This window comes from Populus alba, chromosome 1 (genome assembly GCF_005239225.2).
Source record: "Populus alba chromosome 1, ASM523922v2, whole genome shotgun sequence".
NCBI lineage: Eukaryota > Viridiplantae > Streptophyta > Magnoliopsida > Malpighiales > Salicaceae > Populus > Populus alba.
Genome location: NC_133284.1, coordinates 43,887,423 through 43,910,756, shown reverse-complemented (window position 1 = coordinate 43,910,756; position 23,334 = coordinate 43,887,423). Strand labels below are relative to the sequence as shown.

Sequence of the window (23,334 nt, the reverse complement as noted above, 5' to 3'; positions counted from 1 at the left end):
TGTAGAACTCTAGTTATGGGTTACCAACCGAAACTGAGTCGTGACTGATTATGTAGGGCAGCAGGACTGATTAGTTGATGAGAAATTTTGACTATCTTGGAGGCAAAACTGGGTTCTCCTTCCTCAGAAAACTGGTAGCCTCGTGTCTTAGCTTTCTAACGAGATAAATCTCACTTAAAATGAAGTTTTAGAACTTTAGATATAGTTAAGAACCTGATGAGTGTTTGGACAGTAACGGTTCAAAGTCAGACAGTAATGGTTGAAAGTCAAACAGTAACGGTTCAAAGTCAGACAGTAATAGTTGAAAATTGGATAGTAACAGTTCAAAGTCAGACAATAACGGTTCACAGTAACAATTGGAAATTGGACAGTAACAATAGACTTTCACGTGAATACTATAAATAAGAATATAAAAGAATTGAGTCATACAAACGCTTACACATTGAGATACTAACTCTAAAAATATGCATGATATATGTATGTATGTTATTATGAGGAAATGAACATGCATAGAAAGTAACATAGGAGTAATGGATGAATATGAATTCTCTATAATATCGGCTTGAAGGAATCATAACAAAAAAAAAAAACCTTCCTTGTGATTCAGGACGAGCAATCAGGATTGGATCTTCTGTTAGGGGAGGTCACAAGACAAGCGAAGCAGGTGCGTGATTTTCTTCCTATTTGCACTTATATAATTTAAAATTCGTTTGATGAATGTAATTATAATAAATGTCATGTTCAATATAAATAAAATCTAGCGAAATTACAAGATTAGCTTCAGCTAATGGCATCTGTGATAGGATTGTCGGGATATGATTTACAAGATTAGCTTCGGCTAATGGCATCCATGATAGGATTGCCGGGATATGAACTACAAAGATTAGCTTCGGCTAATGGCATCCGTGATAGGATTGCCGGGATATGAACTACAAAGATTAGCTTCGGCTACTAGCATTCGTGATAGGATTGCTGGGAGATGATTTACAAGATTAGCTTCGGCTAGTGGCATCCGTGATAGGATCGCCGAGAAATGGATTACAAGATTAGACCTTGCAAGGTCACCCATTTTATGCAAGTAAATAAGATTATTCAATTAAGAACATACAAATGAGTGTTAATTGGGTTAAAAAGAGTTACAAGTAAAATATAAGTTCTCTATTAGAATTCTTATGGTTCGATAGAAAGTTAATACTTCATTTGTATTTATTACATGAGCATACATATATTCTTTATCAACATAATGGTATATTTAGTTATGTAACAAGTCCATCAAACATCCAGGAAGATCATTTTAGGACTCTATTTTGTGAAGCTTATGTAAATATTTAACTTAAACAAAAGGGAATTAACGTGTTTATGTAGTATACTTTTGTGTAAACCTTGATGTATTTATAAAAGTTCAGCTTAGCATTTAGTATTTTAGTTATCTTGTAACTAACCCTTTTGAAGTATTTAGGAGCACTTATTATGTTGTAAATACTTTCTTTGCATGTTAGTATTCCTTTTCTTTTAAATTTTATGAAATGATGTTTCGACTATGTTCATATTGATCTTACTCGTAGGATATATATATTGTGTGGGATTATGAGGGTTGATATAAGGTCTGGAATTATAGGACCTAGTGATGATGGGTTGATTAAGTAAATTGATAGTAGTCAATAACTTGAGATGTCCTAAATACAAAAGAAACTCTGCCGAATTTTTGAAACAATAAAAAATAAAAATTTCACCCTAAAATAAAGAGGATATGTTGTGATCTTTTAACATTGATTGAGTCGTACAGTTCGGACTATTACAATGAAAGTCACCTACCAGCAGTAGAATCTCTACTTATGCTCCCCTGTTGCTGCTATTGCACCACACCGATGGTCCTTCCTGCAATCACAGGCTCATCTCATAAATTTTCCTCATTCAAGGATATGTTTTATAATAATCATATCAATAGCTAATAGATCTTTCTTTTAATCATTTATTTCTTTATATTTTACATTTTTCTCATTGCAGCTATCAATGTTGTCATCCTTTATCCACTTATAGTTATCATTCATTTCTTTAAATTTAAATTGTTACTGTCTGGACATTGGACTGTTAATGTCTGACCTCTCTTTAGATTTTCAACTATATCTCAAGTTATAGAACTTCATTTCAAGCGAGATTGGTCTTGTTGGAAAGCTAAGACACGAGGCTACAAGTTCTCTAAAGGAAGGAGAACCCAGTGCTGCCTCTAAAATAGTCAAAATCGCTCATCAACAAACATTGGAATCTTATTGTCTAACTTTTATTGTCTAGACATTAAATTGTTACCGTCTAATGGTTGTTGTCCAACCGTTGCTATTTGAATTGTTGTTGTCCAATGATAGCTGTCCAATCGTTGTTGTTTGAACACTTATCAGATTTTTTTTATTATATCTAGAGTTCTAGAACTCCATTTTAAGTGAGATTGATCTTGTTGTAAAGCTAAGACATGAGGCTACAAGTTCTCTGAAGGAAGGAGAACCCAGTTCTACCTCCAAGACAGTCAAAATTGCTCATCAACACATCAGTTCTACTGCCCTACAGAATCAGTCACGACTCAGTCTATGTTGGTTACCCATAACTGGAGTTCTACATCTCTAAATTGAGCAAGATCAATTTCCTTGGTTAGCTAACATCCAAATCTATGAGTTCTATGAAGGAATCCGATCCTAATTCCCTCATCCTCCTACCCAAAATTTCACCGAAAGTCAAGAGACAAATTTGTCCTGATTCATCAACCTTACACATCTCTTCTATCTCAACCCCTAGCCATATCATATATTGTTTAAGAGTGTCAAAAATATAGTTTTAAGAGCCAATTTATCTTATTTATTTCAATCTTCCCTCTTTGATGCATAATTGACCGAAAGCATAGCCTTAAGGAACCAAGAGTTCCTTCACTCTTTTCATGTTAATTTCATTAAATTCACACAAAACCAATTTTGACAACAGTTTCAATAAACCACAAATTGCAAATGAATAATATTCCACACAATCCATATAGTCAAGTTATTATGCATTATTATGAGTATAACATATCCAAATATCAACTTCATCAAATGGTGAAATTTCCAGAAATATGGATTTATCCAAACTAACCTCAAACTTGCAAACCTACTGTGCGAGAAGCACAACTTTTATATAGAGTGTTTTTTTTTTTCTAATCTCCATCATTTAGAATATAGACAGCATTAGGAAGAACAACATATCCAAATTGTAGCTCGATTCGATGGTGGCTGGAGGAGACAACAGTCGGCGACGAAGACTATCCAGAAGTGTATTTTCCTAGAAAGTTTCCTCCCGTGATATCTCTCAAACAATGACTGATATAGAAGATCCCTTTGATGACACTGTACATGATATGGAGGAGAGTAATATATCAAAATATCATTTTGATCCAACGGTGGAAGGTGAAGTTATAGCTGTTGGATTTGCTGCCATCAATATGTCCTCTCTCTAGCCTCTCTCTAAACTCTCTCTTGCTCTTGCCAGTCCCTCTAAGAAAAAAATAAAATTATATTTATAGTGCTATCATCTTGTTAATTGCACATATATCCCCACCTCTTATTATTATTTGTACATAAACTCATAACCTTCTGTTATTTGAATATTGACCTCTTTTGGTCTCATGTATTCATTTTGTCCCCATAAATATTTATCTTTTCAACAATTTAGTACTATATTCACTTTTCATTTCATTAATTTCATTATTTTTATCTTGATTTAGGTTTCTTTAATTTAATTTAACCCATTTTACTATTGGTTAAATTTCTTATATTTTAATAACCCAGAAAATTATAACTAGGGGTTTACACACCCCCTACACATTGGTATATGAGATAGAGGCAATAATACCTTTAGAAGTGGAAATCCCCTCATTAAGAGTATTGGTAGACTCTAAGCTAAAACAGGTAGAATGGGAAAAAATTAGAAATGAATAGCTGAATCTGATCAGTGACAAGAGGATAGTTGTAATCTGTCATCATCAATTATACCAAACAATGATGACCAAATCATATGACAAAAAGGTCCGACCTCGAGGATTCCATGAAGGAGAACTTGTGCTAAAGAAAATATTGCCTTTACCAGGAGAAGATTAGAGTAAATAGGCACCAAGCTATGAGGGCCCTTACGTGGTGAAGAAAGCTTTCTCAAGAATGGATGGAGAAGATTTAGTTAGACTTGTGAATTCAGACTCTGTAAAGAAATATTACGCTTGATGTATTCCATAATTTCCCAATCAATAAAATAAAGTTTGGCCATGAATTCTCTCCGTAAATAACCTTTTCTTCATAAAACGCATGATCTCATAGAATTTGAAATCTTTTACTTAAAAGAACTTTTTTACACATCACTAAAGAATCATTATATGCTCAAGATGACTTCATCAAATTCCCAAATTGGAGAGAACCAAGCCAAATCTAAACTTGAAGTATATGTGCACATCACATTGGGGGCAAGAAGTGCACAAAATGCACATAGGGGTACATAATGAACCAAAACAAAGCATTAAGGGGTATCATCATAAAAACCTATGAAACACCTTTATGAGAATTGCTTAAAACAAAATTTGATGATTGAATGTTTCGATTTTCATGAACAAAACCAAATCTTTTGAGTTTTCTTCTTCAAATAATTTCTTATAAATGGAAAAGACAATTAAAATATTGGCAAAAGTATAATAAAATAAGATATTCAATGGAGCAAGAAAGGGCCCTATAAGGAACTGAAAATCTCTTCATCAAGCATGAGAAGGATAAGAAATGTAGCACGGTGAGCATATTCTGGTTCAAGAGGACAGGTTGGGCAAACAAATGGAAACAGAAGCTCGAAAAAGTCAACAATGTAAAGGGGGGACCTATGTTTACAAAATAGGTAACAAAAGCATGCATGTTATATTGTCATAACCTAACCTGGCAGGAAACGAGTGATGAAAATAGTTCTAAGTTTTTGGGAACCGCTGAGGTACAAAATCTCAAGTCAACAGAATTACAAAAAAGAATACGAACCAGTACTGCTTCATTCCTAGAGGTCAGATGATTTCTTTTGAAGTATAAAACGGGCAAGTCACCTGATATCGAGACCATTTTATAGAAAAAGCATAGAGTTTTTCTAAAAATCTTAAAACGGGAGGCCATCCAATATTGAGACCATTTCCTAAAATAAAAAAACGTGGAGTTTTTCTAAAATCTTTACAATGGGCAAGTCTCCAGATATTGAGACCACTTTTTAAAAACCTTTTCACTTACATCTGGGTAGGTCACCCATCATAATGAGATCATCATCTTTCATCTAGGTAGGTTACCAATCACAACGAGACCATCATTTTTTTTCCACTAGGTAGGCCACCCATCAAAATGAGACCATTATTTTTTTTCTTTCTCTGAGTAGGACGCCCATTAGAATGAGATTGTTCTCCATTTTTCTTTGGGTAGGACACCATAACAATGAGACCATTATTTTTCTAAGCAAGTCGCCCATAATATTGAGACCATTTACTTTTTGAAGCCCTTGGATGAGTGGATCACTCGGCAAGCAAGAAGGACCTTTTGTTCTCTTTAAAAGTTTACCATGTAAAACATTGAGAAAGTTTTGCTTCGTAAGCTTTGCAAAGAGGGGGCATATGTTGTTACCTATTTTTAGCCTAAAAACAAAAAAGAGCTAAAACCATGGCCGAATCCAGAGAAAAAGGGTCCTGGTCGGCCTTAAAAAAGGGCCAAGCCATGGCCGAACCCAAAGAAGAGAGGCATCCTAGCCGGCCGCACAAGGGGGCCAAACCGTGGCCGGACCTAAGAGGAGAAGGGTCTTGGCCAGCCCCAAAAGGGGGCCAACAGTGGCCGGACGTAAAGCCAAAAGGATAGGGGTCCTGATCGGCCCCAAAAAAAGGCCCAGCCGTGGCTAGACCCAAAGAGAAAAGGGTCTTACCACCCCCCAAGGAGTGGGTCTCAGTTGATCCTAAAGGAATTTGGGACCACACACGACCCAAGGAAAAAATGGGTCCCGCCACCCTTCTAAGAGTGGATCTCGACCAGCCCCAAAGGCAATTGGGTTGAGGATCAATCTAAGGACAAAAGGGTTCTGCCACCCCGAAAGGAGTGGGTCTCGGCCGGCCCCAAAGGCAATTGGGTCGAGGTTAGACCCAATGACAAATGGGTCCTACCACACTCCTAAGAGTGGGTCTCAGCCAACCTTAAAGGCAATTGGCCCAAGGATAAATGGGTCCTGCCACCTCAAAAGGAGTGGGACTCAGCCGACCACTATTTTGTCCCTAGATTTTGTTTCCTAAATAGAGATGCGTTTTAGGCTATATAAGCCTCATTTGCTGGAAGAGAGAGGGGGGGAAAACATAAAGAAAAAATGGGAAAAACAGGGAAGAGACAGGCAACAAGCAACAAAGAGATAGAGAGTGGAGAAAACCAGAGGAACAACATAGTCAAAAGAAGAAAAACACTAAGGCCAACACCAACATTGCCATCGTTTTATACTGTTTCCAAAACCAGTGCCCACCGATCACAAACAAAAAAAGCTTCAGCGTCTTCATCTATCTCAGACCAGGGAAGCTGTGTCTTTTCTCTCCCAGTTTTTGCATCTGCATTTTAAGTGATTGGCACTGTGCAGAGGTAAATTTAATTACCTCCTGTAACAACCCGACTTTCCAAGCCCAAATCAACAAGTAATTTTTTTTTTTTTTTATATATTTAAAACACATGGTGCCGGTAATTAGGGAACTTGAAGCTTCACATCATCAAACTACAATCCATACAATCAACATTTCATTTGAAAGTGAATCTTACACAAACACATAATATTAAAGTTGCATGATTTGAAGATCATATTAAAAGAATATATACATAGTCATGAGTTTGCATTCCTATCCCACTAATAGACATCACATTTTTAAACAAAAAGGATTTAGTAAAAGTTATACATTCAGTACATTGATCCATACAAAATACATTGTGCTATAGAATGCATATACATGATTCCTTGCAAAAGTAGGTTCCCGTGTATCGGGTTTCCTAAACATCTCGCTGGTGTGACGTCCCTGCAGTAGTATAAAACATTTAAGAGGATGAAAATACTTAATAATAATAATAATGGTACTAACGGTTTGGCCGTTAAATAAAGCATTAACATTTATAATTTATTCATGTAGTTGATATAACAACTAGTAATACAATTAGATGCATAAGTTTTCGAATTGACACTAGCCGAAGCTAATCATTCTTTTGTCGCGGCCATCCATCCGGATGCCATTAGCCGAAGCTAATCAGTCCATCATCCCGGCCATCCATTCGGATGCCATTAGCCGAAGCTAATCATTCTTTTCTCCCGGCCATCCACTCGGACGCCATTAGCCGAAGCTAATCATTCTTTGTTTCGGGCATCTGTTCGGATGCCATTAGCCGAAGCTAATCATTCATTTGTCCCGGCCATCCACTCGGATGCCATTAGCCGAAGCTAATCAGTCCATCATCCCGGCCATCCATACGGATGCCATTAGCCGAAGCTAATCAACCTTTAATCAACATTTAAGCGTTCGACAATCTAATATCGGTTCTAACAATATGGTAATACTCAAGTTAAATATTTCAATATTCAACGTATGAAAAGGGAAGGTGCAAGTCACCTACCTGAAATAGAAGCTTTATTTGTACTCCCCTGCTGCTGCTGTTGTTGTTGCCCCACGCCTGTGGTCCCTCCTGAAATTCACAGGTTTATCCCATAAGTTTTTCTCACTCAAGAATATGTTTTATTATAAACATATCAACAACCAATAAGTCTTTCTTTCAGTCATCATTTCTATATACATATATTTGAACTATTTCTACGTAAAATTCGAACTGTTACTGTCTCGTTTTTTAACTGTTACTGTCTTGAACTGTTACTGTCTCCTTTTTGAACTATTACTGTCTTGAACTATTACTGTCTCATTTTTTTGAACTGTTACTGTCTTGAACTGTTACTCTCTTTAACTGTTACTGTCTCATTTTTGAACTGTTACTGTCTTGAACTGTTACTGTCTCATTTTTGAACTGTTACTATCTAGACATTTTTGAACTGTCACTATCTCATTTTTGAACTGTTACTGTCTCATTTTTGAACTGTTATTATATAGACATTTTTGAACTGTCACTATCTCATTTTTGAACTGTTATTGTCTCATTTGGTGACCCATAACGGGAGTTCTATAATCCCTAAATTGAGCTATAAGGAAATGACCAATCTCTTTCATTAATTTAGACCAAGTAACTCATACTTTTTCCTCAATTTAAGTCTAAGAACTAAAATCTATGATTTAACATCCAGTCATCAATTCAAAATCAACTTGCAAAGACTCATAAAAACAGGTTTAGAATACCTTACTTTCAGCACACAACATCACAGCAGAACACATTAATTTCAGCACAACAACATCACAGCAGAACACATTTATTTCAGCATAAAATCTTTCAATAAATTCCAGCAGAACACACATACATGCATGCTGGCCCACCCCATAGTTAGAGCCAGCCCTCTATCATGATTTGTTATTTCCATTTTATTTATTTGTTAGATGTTCTGAAATTGGCTTTATTTCACTTTTGCTTGCTTGTTCTCTTATTTAATTTCAGCTTCCTTCACAGCTGGCTTAGGTCTTAGATCAATTCTTTTCTTAGGGTTTTTCTTCTTAATTTTCTTTTTTGATCTTAAGGGGGAGAGGAAGAGAGTTTCATGACCCATACCTTCTGAATTTAACTAAGTTTGAGGAAGGTTTGACACTATTCTTTTCTCTTCAGCTGCTGGTTCTCCTCCTTCTTCCTCCTCTCACGTTTTCCAGCTCTCTTTTTCCTCTCCTCTATGCAGCTGCCCACTCCTCTCTCAAGGTCTCATCTCTCCCTCACAAGTTCACAGAGTCATCTCTACTGGTTTGATTCACGTTTTTGTTGTGAAAGGGGAAGGAAAGAATGACATGCAGCTGCTTGTTTGGGAAGAAGATGGATCATTCTCTCTCCTCTCCTTGTATTTATACTCCCCATCAAAAGAAATGGGTTGTTTGGGGTTGGTTTAGATGTATCCTTATCCTTGTTTTGGTTTATCTAAAACCGTTTTTTTTTTCTTTGGTGATTACATTCTCCCCACCTAAATATGAATTTCGTCCTCGAAATTTAAGCAGTTTCACACTCCATACCTGGTATTTCAAATAAATTGGAGTACTTTTTCCTCATTTCAGCCTCCATCTCCCAAGTTTCCTCTTCTACTTGAGCATTTCGCCATAAGATTCTAACGATGGGGATCTTTTTGCTCCGTAGCTCCTTCACTTCTTGATCTTGTATCCTTATGGGCCTCAATTCTAGTGTTAAGTCTTGACTTCTACTGGGACCTGGGGTAGAACTCGGGCGGGGTCCACGTCAGCCTTCCTTAACAAGGAGACATGGAACACATCATGGACCTTGGCTAACTGTGGGGGCAAATCCACCTTGTAGGCTACTGGTCCTACTCGTTGTAAGATTTTGAAGGGTCCGAAGAAGCGGGGAGTTAACTTCCCTTTTAATCCAAACCATAACATGTTCTTCCATGGGGCTACCTTCAAGAACACCTGGTCCCCCATACTGAACTCGAGAGGTCTCCTCCTCACATCGGCATACTTCTTCTGTCTATCCTGTGCGGTTTTGATGCGATCCTTGATAGTTCTCACTTTCTCTGTGGTGACTTGGACCAACTTTGCGCCATATAACTTCCTGTCCCCAATTTCCTCCCAACACAAAGGAGTTCTGCACCTCCTACCATACAAGGCTTCATATGGGGCCATCCCTATTGTGGCTTGGTGACTATTGTTATACGTGAACTCCACTAATGCCATGTGTTCCTCCCAGTTTCCTCCAAATTCTAGCACACAAGCCCGAATAGGTCTTCCAAGACTTGGATGACTCTTTCTGATTGGCCATCCGTTTGAGGGTGAAATGCAGTGCTCATGTCCAATCTTGTCCCCAAGGCATGTTGTATGCTGGGCCAAAGTCGAGAGGTGAACCTGGGATCTCGATCCGATACAATGGACACCGGAATCCCATGAAGTCGTACCACCTCATTTATGTAGATCTTGGCAAGCTCGTCCACCAAGTCGGTCATCTTTATAGGCAAGAATAGTGTGGATTTCGTCAATCGATCTACAATAACCCATATCGCATCATTTCCTTTCCTCCCTTTGGGAAATCCTGACACAAAATCCATGGTGATCATCTCCCACTTCCATTCTGGAATTTGTAATGGTTGTAATGGTCCCGTAGGCCTTTGGTGTTCAACCTTGACTTGTTGACATATCCCACACTTTGACACATATTCAGCTATTTCCCTTTTCATATTAGGCCACCAATAGAGGTGTTTTAGGTCTCGATACATCTTAGTGCTGCCAGGATGTATGGAGAATTTGGACTCATGTGCTTCTTGTAGAACCATTTGTTTGACTGTTTCGTCATCAGGCACGTACAACCGTTGTCCCATCATCAAGGATCCATCATCTGCTACTCGGAATTTCATTTCTACCCCGACTTCCACCTTCTTCCTAATCTCGGACCCCACCTTGTCATTGAATTGGGCATGTAGTATCTGTTCTCGATATGTTGGTCGCACCACTAACTGGACTACCAAACCACCTCCTGCATTAATACCCAAAACTGCACCCAACTCTTTTAGTTCTGCCAATTGCTGCTCCCTTCTCACTGTTATGCTTCCCAATAAGGCTTTATTTTTTCGACTGAGGGCATCTTCCACCACGTTTGCTTTCCCCGGGTGATATTCTATGGTGCAATCATAATCCTTAATGAGCTCTATCCACCTTCTTTGTCGCATGTTCAAATCCTTTTGCGACATTAGATACTTCAGACTCTTATGATCAGTAAAAATTTGGGTTCGAGACCCATACAAATAGTGTCTCCATATCCTCAAGGCAAATACTACAGCTGCCAACTCCAGGTTGTGCACCGGGTAATTCACCTCATGAGTCTTTAATTGCCTTGATGCATAAGCGATCACCTTCCCATGTTGCATCAAAACACACCCCAATCCCTTCCCCGAAGCATCACTATATACCACAAAACCCTCGGTCCCTGAGGGGAGGGTTAACACTGGAGCAGAGGTGAGCCTCCTCTTCAATTCTTGGAAGCTTGCCTCACATTCTTCCGACCACACCCATTTCTTATCTTTCCTTGTTAGCTGGGTCAAAGGGGTTGCAATCAGGGAAAAACCTTCGATAAATCTCCGATAGTATCCTGCAAGTCCAAGGAAGCTACGTATTTCAGTGACCGAAGTCGGTCTTTCCCATTTCAAGACTGCTTCAACTTTTTGGGGGTCAACAAAAACACCTTCAGCTGAAATGACATGTCCCAGAAACGTCACTCTTTTAAGCCAAAATTCACACTTACTCAGTTTTGCATATAGCTGATGATCTCTCAAGGTTTGTAAGGTTCGTCTCAAGTGTTCCTCGTGCTCCTCTAAAGAATTCAAGTATACCAGTATATCATCAATGAATACCACCACAAACTTATCCAGGTATGGTTGAAAAACCCGATTCATCAAATCCATGAAGAGAGCTGGGGCGTTCGTCAACCCAAATGGCAGCACCAAAAATTCATAATGTCCGTAACGAGTTCTAAATGCGGTATTTGCTACGTCCGCTTCTTTAATCTTCATCTGGTAGTACCCTGATCTCAAATCTATCTTTGAAAATGCCCTTGCTCCCTTTAATTGGTCGAACAAATCATCTATCCGAGGTAACGGATACTTGTTTTTCATTGTTATTTTGTTCAACTGTCGATAGTCAATACAAAGTCTAGGGTTCATACAGTCTATGACTGTCGATAGTCGATAGTCAAATAGGACCGGTGCTCCCCAAGGAGAATTACTAGGCCGTATGAACCCTTTGTCTAATAATTCTTGTAATTGAGTCTTTAACTCGTTCAGTTCTGCTGGAGCCATCCGATACGGTTGTTGGGCTATGGGTGGAACTCCAGGAAAAGTGTCTATAGACACTTCTACCTCTCGCTCCGGGGGTAGTCCTGGTAGTTCTTCTGGAAACACATCTGGGAAATCCTTCACCACAGGAATATCCTTCAATCGTGGACCTTTATCATTAGAGTTTAAGATGTATGCGAGGTATCCCATACATCCCTTTCTTAAAAGTTTTTGGGCTGTTACCACCGATATTAAAGCATTTAGTTTGAGAACTCTCTCTCCATCAAAAGTCTTTTTCTCGCCCTTAGGTGTTTGGAAAGTAACAGTTTTAGCATAACAATCGATTAGTGCCTTGTATTTACTCAACCAATTCATGCCCAGTATTATGTCAAAATCATGCAACTCTAAAGGAATCAAGTCTACTTCTGTTTCATACCCGGATAAACTAACCCCCACATCCACATATACAATATTTGTTTCAACCATGTTTCCCATTGGAGTTCTAATTACAAACCCCTTCTCTACCATTTTTACTTCCTTTCTCAATTTAGTGATAATTCTCTTAGCAATGAATGAGTGGGTGGCACCCGGATCAAACAACACATGCACATTAAAACCATTCAATAGTAGTGTACCTGCCACCACATCTGATGCAGCCCTGGCCTCCTCCTGCGTCAGGTGGAAGACCCTCCCCGGGTTCCGATCATTTTGTGCCCTCAGCTTCCCTCGACTGGAGTTTGCCCCTGATTGAGAAGATCTCACTGGCCTATTAACGGTGACTGACTGCTGGTGGCTCTGACTAGGCTGTCTGTAGCTCTATACTTGTCTGGTGTTCCTTTTGGGGCAGTCCCTCTTGTAATGACCTCTTCCACCACAGTAATGACACCCTTGACTAAGATACTGGCAGTTCCTCCACCTATGGCCCTCTCCTCTGCACACAAAACACCGCCCGGGGGAAACTAATCAGTCCCCAGGGTGTTTTTGTCCACACTTTACACAAAAAGGATAGTCAACAGTCAACACCCTTGCAGTCATCGGTACCAGTAGAAGAGTTTGCACTCGAGTGCGACTGTCCAACCATCGCTCTCCCACTTGACTGTTGGTGAGGCGGTAATATCAAACTCCTTTTTTTTCCGTACTGCTCAAACACTCCACTTTTTCCTTTCTTCGAGTGCGGTGGTCTGCCGTTGAAATAGTCCCCATCTCTCTTTTTGCTTATATCCTGATACCCCCCTTGGCTTTCTCCAATACATGCCTCTAGAGCTTATGCAGCCTCAATCAACTCCTTCACCGATTTAAATCGCAAGGCGATCAATCCTTGTCTCAAATCCTGTCGTAAACCATCTCTCAACTTTTCAATCATATGTTCCTCTGTCGGCACATAGTGTGGGGCGAACAATGAGAGGTCATGGAATCTCCTTTCGTACTCCAATACTGACATATCACCCTGTTTTAATGCCAAGAACTCTTGTTCTTTCACCTTGCAATGATACTTGGAATAAAACTGATTCTCAAACTCTGTCTTGAAATCAATCCAAGTTAGTGTCTCGGTCGCACGCCTCAGCTGAACTGTTTCCCACCATATCATGGCCCTATCAGACAGTAACTGGGATGCACAATTTACTCTCAAACCCTCGGGTATGCTTATTTGAATCATTGTCTTTTCCACCTTCCTGATCCATCTTCCAGCTATCTCTGCATCTTGTTCCCCCATATACGGTTCACAACCCATTTCCCTCATACTTTTGACTAATCGCACCAGTGGCACCACATTATCCATGGTCATGCTAGTCGTAGGGGCTGCTGGTGGAATCTGCGTGGTAGGAGTTGTTTGTGCCGCTGAACTAGCCATGCCTTCCATCACGGCTTTAACTATTTGTACAAGGAGTCCCGCATCTACATATTGTGGGGGCACACCAGTTGGAACAGTAGATGGTTGTGCTTCCGATCTTTCTCGCTGCTCCGTTGCGACTGGGGGTGTTTCCTCTGTCCGATTAGGCCTCGAGCCTTCCCCTGCCATCGTATCTTCCCCCTGCAAGGTTTCGGGTAGTAGTATCGGAGCATGAGATGCCGTATCATCCAAGGGATCTTCGTCTTGCCAACCTTGGGTACCTTGGTTCATGCCCCTCCTTTCGAAGGAGGGCGGCTCAGTTCGTGTCCCTTGTCGGGTGCGTACCATCCTGAAATTTATCATAACAACACATTTATTAATGATCCTCAGGATCTAAACCAAGTGCTCTGATACCAACTGTAACAACCCGGCTTTCCAAGCCCAAATCAACAGTAAATTTTTTTTTATATATATTTAAAACACATGGTGCCGGTAATTAGGGAACTTGAAGCTTCACATCATCAAACTACAATCCATACAATCAACATTTCATTTGAAAGTGAATCTTACACAAACACATAATATTAAAGTTGCATGATTTGAAGATCATACTAAAAGAATATATACATAGTCATGAGTTTGCATTCCTATCCCACTAATAGACATCACATTTTTAAACAAAATGGATCTAGTAAAAGTTATACATTCAGTACATTGATCCATACAAAATACATTGTGATATAGAATGCATCTACATGATTCCTTGCAAAAGTAGGTTCCCGTGTATCGGGTTTCCTAAACATCTCGTTGGTGTGACGTCCCTGCAGTAGTATAAAACATTTAAGAGGATGAAAATACTTAATAATAATAATAATGGTACTAACGGTTTGGCCGTTAAATAAAGCATTAACATTTATAATTTATTCATGTAGTTGATATAACAACTAGTAATACAATTAGATGCACAAGTTTTCGAATTGACACTAGCCGAAGCTAATCATTCTTTTTTCCCGGCCATCCATCCGGATGCCATTAGCCGAAGCTAATCAGTCCATCATCCCGGCCATCCATTCGGATGCCATTAGCCGAAGCTAATCATTCTTTTCTCCCGGCCATCCACTCGGACGCCATTAGCCGAAGCTAATCATTCTTTGTTCCGGCCATCCGTTCGGATGCCATTAGCCGAAGCTAATCATTCATTTGTCCCGGCCATCCACTCGGATGCCATTAGCCGAAGCTAATCAGTCCATCATCCCGGCCATCCATACGAATGCCATTAGCCGAAGCTAATCAACCTTTAATCAACATTTAAGCGTTCGACAATCTAATATCGGTTCTAACAATTTGGTAATACTCAAGTTAAATATTTCAATATTCAACGTATGAAAAGGGAAGGTGCAAGTCACCTACCTGAAATAGAAGCTCTATTTGTACTCCCCTGTTGTTGTTGTTGTTGTTGCCCCACGCCTGTGGTCCCTCCTGAAATTCACAGGTTTATCCCATAAGTTTTTCTCACTCACGAATATGTTTTATTATAAACATATCAACAACCAATAAGTCTTTCTTTTAGTCATCATTTATATATACATATATTTGAACTATTTCTACGTAAAATCCGAACTGTTACTGTCTCATTTTTGAACTGTTACTGTCTCATTTTTGAATTGTTACTGTCTTGAACTGTTACTGTCTCATTTTTGAACTTTTACTGTCTCATTTTTTTGAACTGTTACTGTCTCATTTTTGAACTGTTACTGTCTTGAACTGTTACTGTCTCATTTTTGAACTGTTACTATCTAGACATTTTTGAACTGTTACTATCTAGACATTTTTGAACTGTCACTATCTCATTTTTGAACTGTTACTATCTCATTTTTGAACTGTTACTATCTAGACATTTTTGAACTGTCACTATCTCATTTTTGAACTGTTACTGTCTCATTTGGTGACCCATAACGGGAGTTCTATAATCTCTAAATTGAGCAAGACCAATTTCATTAATTAGCCAACATTCAAAACTACAATTTTTATAAGGAATATGATCCTAATTCTTTCATCCTTCTACCCGAAATCTCTTGAAAATCAAGAGACGAAACTGTCCAGATTCGTCAGCCTTTCCATTTACACACAACACAAGAAGTTCTTTAATTTAGTAACTCATACTTTTTCCTCAATTTAAGTCTAAGAACTAAAATCTATGATTTAACATCCAGTCATCAATTCAAAATCAACTTTCAAAGACTCATAAAAACAGGTTTAGAATACCTTACTTTCAGCACACAACATCACAGCAGAACACATTAATTTCAGCACAACAACATCACAGCAGAACACATTTATTTCAGCATAAAATCTTTCAATAAATTCCAGCAGAACACACATACATGCATGCTGGCCCACCCCATAGTTAGAGCGAGCCCTCTATCATGATTTGTTATTTCCATTTTATTTATTTGTTAGATGTTCTGAAATTGGTTTTATTTCACTTTTGCTTGCTTGTTCTCTTATTTAATTTCAGCTTCCTTCACAGCTGGCTTAGGTCTTAGATCAATTCTTTTCTTAGGGTTTTTCTTCTTCATTTTCTTTTTTGATCTTAAGGGGGAGAGGAAGAGAGTTTCATGACCCATACCTTCTGAATTTAACTAAGTTTGAGGAAGGTTTGACACTATTCTTTTCTCTTCAGCTGCTGGTTCTCCTCCTTCTTCCTCCTCTCACGTTTTCCAGCTCTCTTTTTCCTCTCCTCTATGCAGCTGCCCACTCCTCTCTCAAGGTCTCATCTCTCCCTAACAAGTTCACAAAGTCATCTCTACTGGTTTGATTCACGTTTCTGTTGTGAAAGGGGAAGGAAAGAATGACATGCAGCTGCTGGTTTGGGAAGAAGATGGATCATTCTCTCTCCTCTCCTTGTATTTATACTCCCCATCAAAAGAAATGGGTTGTTTGGGGTTGGTTTAGATGTATCCTTATCCTTGTTTTGGTTTATCTAAAACCGTTTTTTTTTTTCTTTGGTGATTACACCTCCACACTGTGCAGTGCATGTGTGAATAATTCATGCATTCAACTTGCAACAGTGTCTAGTTGGGTTATTTGTTTGGGCCAGTTATCCGGCTAGGCACGCTGGGTTCAACCTAGCCACATGGACCGAGCTGGACCCAACCCCTAAAAATTGAATAAGATCATTTTTTTTTTCGTGTATATATATACATGTTTGTGTGTCTAAAAAGCATTTCTTGTATGTTGCATACAGCCAATACCCTAACATATTTTGAACATTCCTCTTATTAAAAAAAAAAAAACAAATATTCAAAGTATTAAAAGAAAATGTGTTTTAGCATAGGTTTCTTAAACACCAAAAAAATATTTTCTTATATTCTGGATTTTACAACATGCATGTAAAACTCCAAAGGGTGTTGGCCAATATTCCAAAAATACAAAAATGTTATTTTGGGGATTCTACTTTATTCACCATTTATATTTGGATAAAAAAATCCCAAAGGGATTAATATTCAAAATATTATTGGGAATAACTTGTTATTATTCACTGTTAATGTTTGGATAAAAAACCCAAGTGGTTAATATCCAAAATATTTTTCTAGGAATAATAAGTCACCACACATCCTTGAAAGAAGCCTCGATTATAATTGAAGATATTTCAATTTTTTTAACTCCATGGTTTATGAGCCGTGAAAGTATAAAACACTACGGTAAAAATAGGCTTTTAAAGGACTCTGAATTTCTTTAGATTTCTAAATTTTTATCCCTCTTCCTTGTGATTTACGAGTCACGAACACTTGAAATACTAAGGGAAAATGAGCTTTTAAGCACATTGAATCTCCTTAGATTTCTATCTTAGCTATCTTTTAATTCATAGTTTATAAATTTAGTTCAAATCAAACATAGATTTTAAGAGATCTGTATCGGTTCTTCTTGGCACTATGTAGACATATCTAAAGATATGATCTATATTAGCCAAGGGTTCTTGCTTTTAGACTTTGAACCCAAGCCCATTTATAATAGCAAACCTATCCTAGAAAAACTAATGAGAAAACTCCAACACCATAGCAAGGCAAACCAAATACCAAGCAGCTTACCTTAGGCAGGGCATACTAGAGGTGCTAATATCTTCCATTTACGCAACCAATCCCTTGCCTTAGAATTTTTGAAAGACTAGTTAGGTTTTCTAGTGACCATAATACTAGGCGGTGACTATCTTTTTCACAAAAACAAAGACCCCGAAATCAATTCCCTGCTCCAGGAAGGGTCGCCGCGATACTATGCTCTCGCAAGGGAGTGACACATAGAACAACATAGGAACAAAAAAATACGGACTAACAGACGACACATACACTAAAGAGAAAGGAAGAACACTAGAGAACATGATGAGCAACACAAGAATACCAGGCAGACACTAAGGGAGATAGGGAGAACAAGATAAGAAAAAAGAAACCAAGCAAAGAAAAGCAAGACTAGAGGAGAAGCACACAAAGAACAAAGGTAGAGGGGAAGAAAGTAGCTTTGGCCAGTCCTCCATCATGTATTTTTTTTTAACCGAATGAGTCTAGTTATTTTTGTCAATCCAGACCTAGTTATATAAGATCTAGGGTCAACTTGGTAATTCATTTATTTGAGATGTGATATGGGTTTGTTTATGATAAAATTTAGTTTTTTCTTTCTTTCAAAACCATATTGTTTTTGGTTTATGTATCATTTAAAAAAAAGTCTAAAATGACAATGATTTTTTACCATATGGGTCTAGTTATTTTTGTTCATCTACTTGTGGCAACAAATCTAAGAAACCATTGTAGTATTCAAATTGAAATACGGTCCATTAGCTGAGCATCTTGAAATAAAAAAGAGAAAACTCACTGAATACCAACATAGAAAGAGAAAAAAACAAGAAAAGGCTAAAGGAAAAACAGAAAAGAAAATGGTAGCATATATCCTCTCATCACCATGATCAGTCAGCGACAAACTCAATCTTGACATTAGCAACAGTAACAAAATCACCACCAAACCGAGGCACGAAAGTCACCACAAGGGTATCATCTCCTTCAGCTTCCAGATCTTCCAACAATCCTGTAATCCCCAATACCATGGTTGTCTTTGATTTTTTCGCATGCTTGTGGGGCACGTTGACGAAACTTCCTGCAAACTCGGACTTGTCTGGTCCACCAGGTGAATCAGGTTCATCGTTGACGAGGACATCGAACTTAATTAATTGATTTTCTTCATACTCAATCCCTTCAATAACTAAAACTTCATCTTCATCTTCTTTCTCCGTCGCGCTTCTTGATTTCTTTGGCCTGGAAACCTCCACACTTATGACTTTATCCAAGACAACAGGGAATGCACTAATTGGTGTTAATACAACGGTTTTTCCAGCTGCACGACGTGATTTTTCCTGCCTTGTAAATTTTGGTGTTGGTCTAGTTTTCAGCCAAGGAATAGGAACATCTTGATAGCCATATCTTAGCTTCTTGGTGTCAAGAGTATCTTTAACCTTTACTCGAACCAGCTCTTTATTCTCATCCCAGAAAAGAAACTCTGAATTAAGCCAATCAGGATCCTCGAAATCCTTTCGCTTGCCTCCTGGTATTTTCTTCCACAAGTCCCACATCCGGTCGACGTTCGAGTGATGACAATAAAATATGGGATCTCTCCCTGCTGAGTAGAAATTGCCCATATTTTCCCCGTTAGTTTGATTGGGGTCGCCGGTCCAGATGTGAACCTGAGTGTGTGGGGTGGTCTCAATTGTACCCATTCCAGGACTTGGATCATCACCAGCACGATATGGTTTTCCAAAAAAGAGAGTAGGCTTCTTGGCACCGGACACCATTTGCCTGTACATTACGTTGAGATTGCTTGCATACAATTCCTCTGCTTTTGCAGGGTCTGGATTTGCATCTCCTTTCGCGTAATTAAGATCAAGCAATGTCGGAGGTTGGTGATTCGCGTCGCGAAGGGGATCATAAAGTGATGATTGGGGGTCAGTGAAAATGGCTGGCATTTGCATGCCGGCAGGGGCATCCCAATTCCAGAAAGGCAAAGCGAAAGTCGGATCATCAATCAGTCTACCCAAGATTCTTTCGTAGTAGTATAAATAGAGTCTATGCCAGGGAAAGAAGAGCCACGAGAAGTGAATTTGAAGGTCTAAATCAGGAAAGCCTGCTTGGTGATAAGCACCATCACAGTAAGCACAGTGAACGTCGGCTTGGCTCTTGAAGCTACGTGGATCATCGTCAGGAAGACTTTTCATCAGTGCAATGGCTTTGGCGTATTTAGCTACGTAGGCTTTATCAACTAAATGAGCAGCAGGCCTAATGCGCATTGGGGAGGACGCAGAAGGGAATTCGAAGTTTTTGATCTTTGTGGATGTTGGAGGGCAACAGTTCGAGGGGTCACTTTCGGATGGCAGGGTAACTAGCTCACATTGGGTTATGTCTGGAGGTGCAATGGGATTCGCGTAGGCAAATGGATCACTAAGACTAGTTGCTCCATAGAGTCCACCGAGACCAATGAGCAGATCTCTTCTGGTGGCAGGGTTTTGTTCGTGATCATTCTTGCCTGATTTGCAAGAAACAATCGGGATATTGCGACGGTTTGGCTTTTTAATTCTGGGAACTCGGTGTGTTTCCGGGAAGGAAGGCAAGAAAGAGGAGGCAGCTAAAGGGATGCTACTGGAAAGAGAGATAAAGGAAGCCATGGTTTGGTTTGGTATGAGGGTGAAGCATTCTTCGATACCCTTTATAAGAAATGTCAATGGTAAAGCTACTACTCTGGCTTCCATTAAAACCAGAGTTGTTAATTCCGTTTCGTTCCATCCGGAATAGCCGAAACATTCCATATCAATTCAAAAAACGAAACAAAATAGAACAAATTTCATCTTATTTTAAATCTCAGTCCGTTCCGGATTTTTCGGCTAAATTCTGCCCGAAACGTTCCGGTTTCATTCCACATGTTCTGTTCCGCTCTTGAAAAGCCATTGAATCAAATTGAATCTTGTTCAATTTCATTAATTAAACCACCCGATTATAAAAAGCTTCTTTTTTATTACTATTTTTAATAGCAATGATATTAATAATAATATTGAAAATTATTATTACTATTTTCATTAACAATGATATTAATTTTTTTAAAATTAGATTTATCACTAATATATATGGTTTATATTCATGTTGTTTTTTTTTTCATGTTTATATTTTGTAGGAATTTGAGCAAAAAAAGGATGCTTTAGATTCCATTATCCATTTGATAACATTGACCTAACTTTATATTTAAAATATTTTTGTTAAAATATTTTACTTTCATAATATTTTGTTTAAGTTGAATTACTTTAAGTTAAAGATCTATTTAAAAATATTTTAAAATTTGAAATTATATTTATTTGGCATTGTGTTTGTATTGCATAATTTATAATTAATTTATCTTGAATTTAAATTATGTTTGTGGAATATATATATATATGAACAGTACAACCCCGAAACGGCACGCCGAAACACTCAGAAATTGAAACATTCAATTTCAATTGAAAAAATAAAACACTTACCGAAACGGAATTGACAATCTTGATTAAAACAGGCTCAATCCGAGTGAAAGTGAACTGTAAATCTTTTTATTAAAAAACTATTATATTTGAATTGAAAGAAGCTAAAAGAGGCAACCGGTTAAAACAAATTTGGGAGTACCATAGTCTTCATTTTAAAAAAAATATATTTACTTTTTTATAATTTTAATTTTTTAATATCAAAAATTTTATGTAATATATTTTCAAATAAAATCACTTTTACAAATACATGACACAACCTCACAGGAACAGACATGAAATTATGCATCCAACATGTTCTGTTCTCGTTGTCTTTTTGCAGCCAGCTTATTTGCATGTGGCCAGATTCAAAATTTCATGGAGCCTTCTGAGCATGTGGACCTTCGATGAGCTACAAAGCTGTGGACAATGTGCATTAATCTTCGATGCCTTTTCCACAGCTACAAAGCCTACTGAGCATGTGGACACGAGGAAAGGCACTCGAATCTCAAATAATGATATCCCTGAGTGGGATACTAGTGTCAGATAAACCTTGTTTATCAAAAGTTGCAGCATCTGTATTTCGTTTTATTGATGTTTATTTTTAATTTTAAAAATCATTTTTTATTTTAAATTAATTTTTTTTGATATATTGATATTAAAAATAAAAAAATATTATTTTATTATATTTCTGAGTAGAAAACACTTCAAAAAAAAAATACTAGTACACTCTCAAACACTTTTTAAATTTTTTATATAATAATTTTAAAAATATATCCTATATGTTAGCTCACTATATATATATATATATATATATATATATATTAAGATTTAAATCCATAAAATAAAAAATAATATAGTTAAAAATGTTAAATCATTAAAGTACACATTTTGTTATGTAATGGATGAAGCAATTTTTATTTTTTTTGAACAAGTTGGTATACATTTTGTCGACACTAAGCATGTACTCACGAATCGAATCTTCTCCAAAGTTAAAAAAAAGTGTTGTTATTTGACCACCGTGCACGGGTTTAATAGGGTTGAATAGTTGGACCTATAAAACCTCAAACTTAAAAAAAAAAAAAGTTATATTTTAGCTCCAAGATTTTAAAATTTTGTAATTGAACCCTCCAACTCAAAGTTTATTTTATAAAAAATACATGTTTTCACCTAAAAATCATATAGATTATCCAATTGGAACTCCAAATACTATTTTTCTGGTTTGCTTTTGAAAAAAAATTAAATTTTTTTTATTGTTTTACTAACTTTAAATTAATATGTTTTTAGTGTTTTCAAATCATTTTGATGTGCTAATGTCAAAAATAATTTTTTTAAAAATAAAATAACATCATCGGCGTGTATTTTAGCATGAAAAATTATTCGAAAAACAACCACAACCACACTGTTAAATAATATGTTACATTAACAAGATCAATTACAAAAGCATGTTTAAATTGGAAGTTGTATGTCCGATAACTTTCTCAAAGTTTGACTTTCAATGACTATAATTTCTATAGTTACGTAATAGGAACAAACTATCTCTATTATTTAGTTCGCCTGTTTGAAAGTGTGATTATTTTTTTAAAGTGCTTTTTATTTAAAAATATATTTAAAAAATATATTTTTTATTATTTTTAAAATCAACGCATCAAAATAATCTAAAAACATCAAAAAATATTAATTTAAAGTATAGAAAAAAAAATTATTTTTTTTAAAGCGCTTTTAAAATGTAAAAATAAACAGGATGCAGTGAATCACCAATTAAATAGAAGAAAAAAAAAAGGGTTATAAACGAGCACCATTATTAGTGTTTAAAAAAGAGATATTTAGTGAACATTATTCTTGCAAAGCGTAACTAATATTGAGTAATGATACATCTTATTTTATTTTAAATTGAAGAGTAATACAAAAGATTAATTTAAATATAGCATCCATAATAACATTCAAGTTCTTTATATGAAACTCAAGTTCACATATTAAAATTAATATGATAATGAAGTCATTAAAATTAGAAAAACAATACAGATATCCT

The 23,334-nt window shown here is 37.2% G+C and overlaps 1 protein-coding gene across 1 annotated transcript; it reads right to left on the bottom strand.

Annotated features, from left to right (window-relative positions):
- Positions 1 to 18,569: 18,569 nt before the first annotated feature.
- LOC118043388 (polyphenol oxidase, chloroplastic) lies at positions 18,570 to 20,511 on the bottom strand. Its single transcript, XM_035051353.2, has one exon. It carries the CDS (start codon positions 20,481 to 20,483, stop codon positions 18,738 to 18,740), a length of 1,746 nt encoding a protein of 581 aa, XP_034907244.1. The 5' UTR covers positions 20,484 to 20,511; the 3' UTR covers positions 18,570 to 18,737.
- Between the last annotated feature and the right edge of the window lie 2,823 nt (positions 20,512 to 23,334).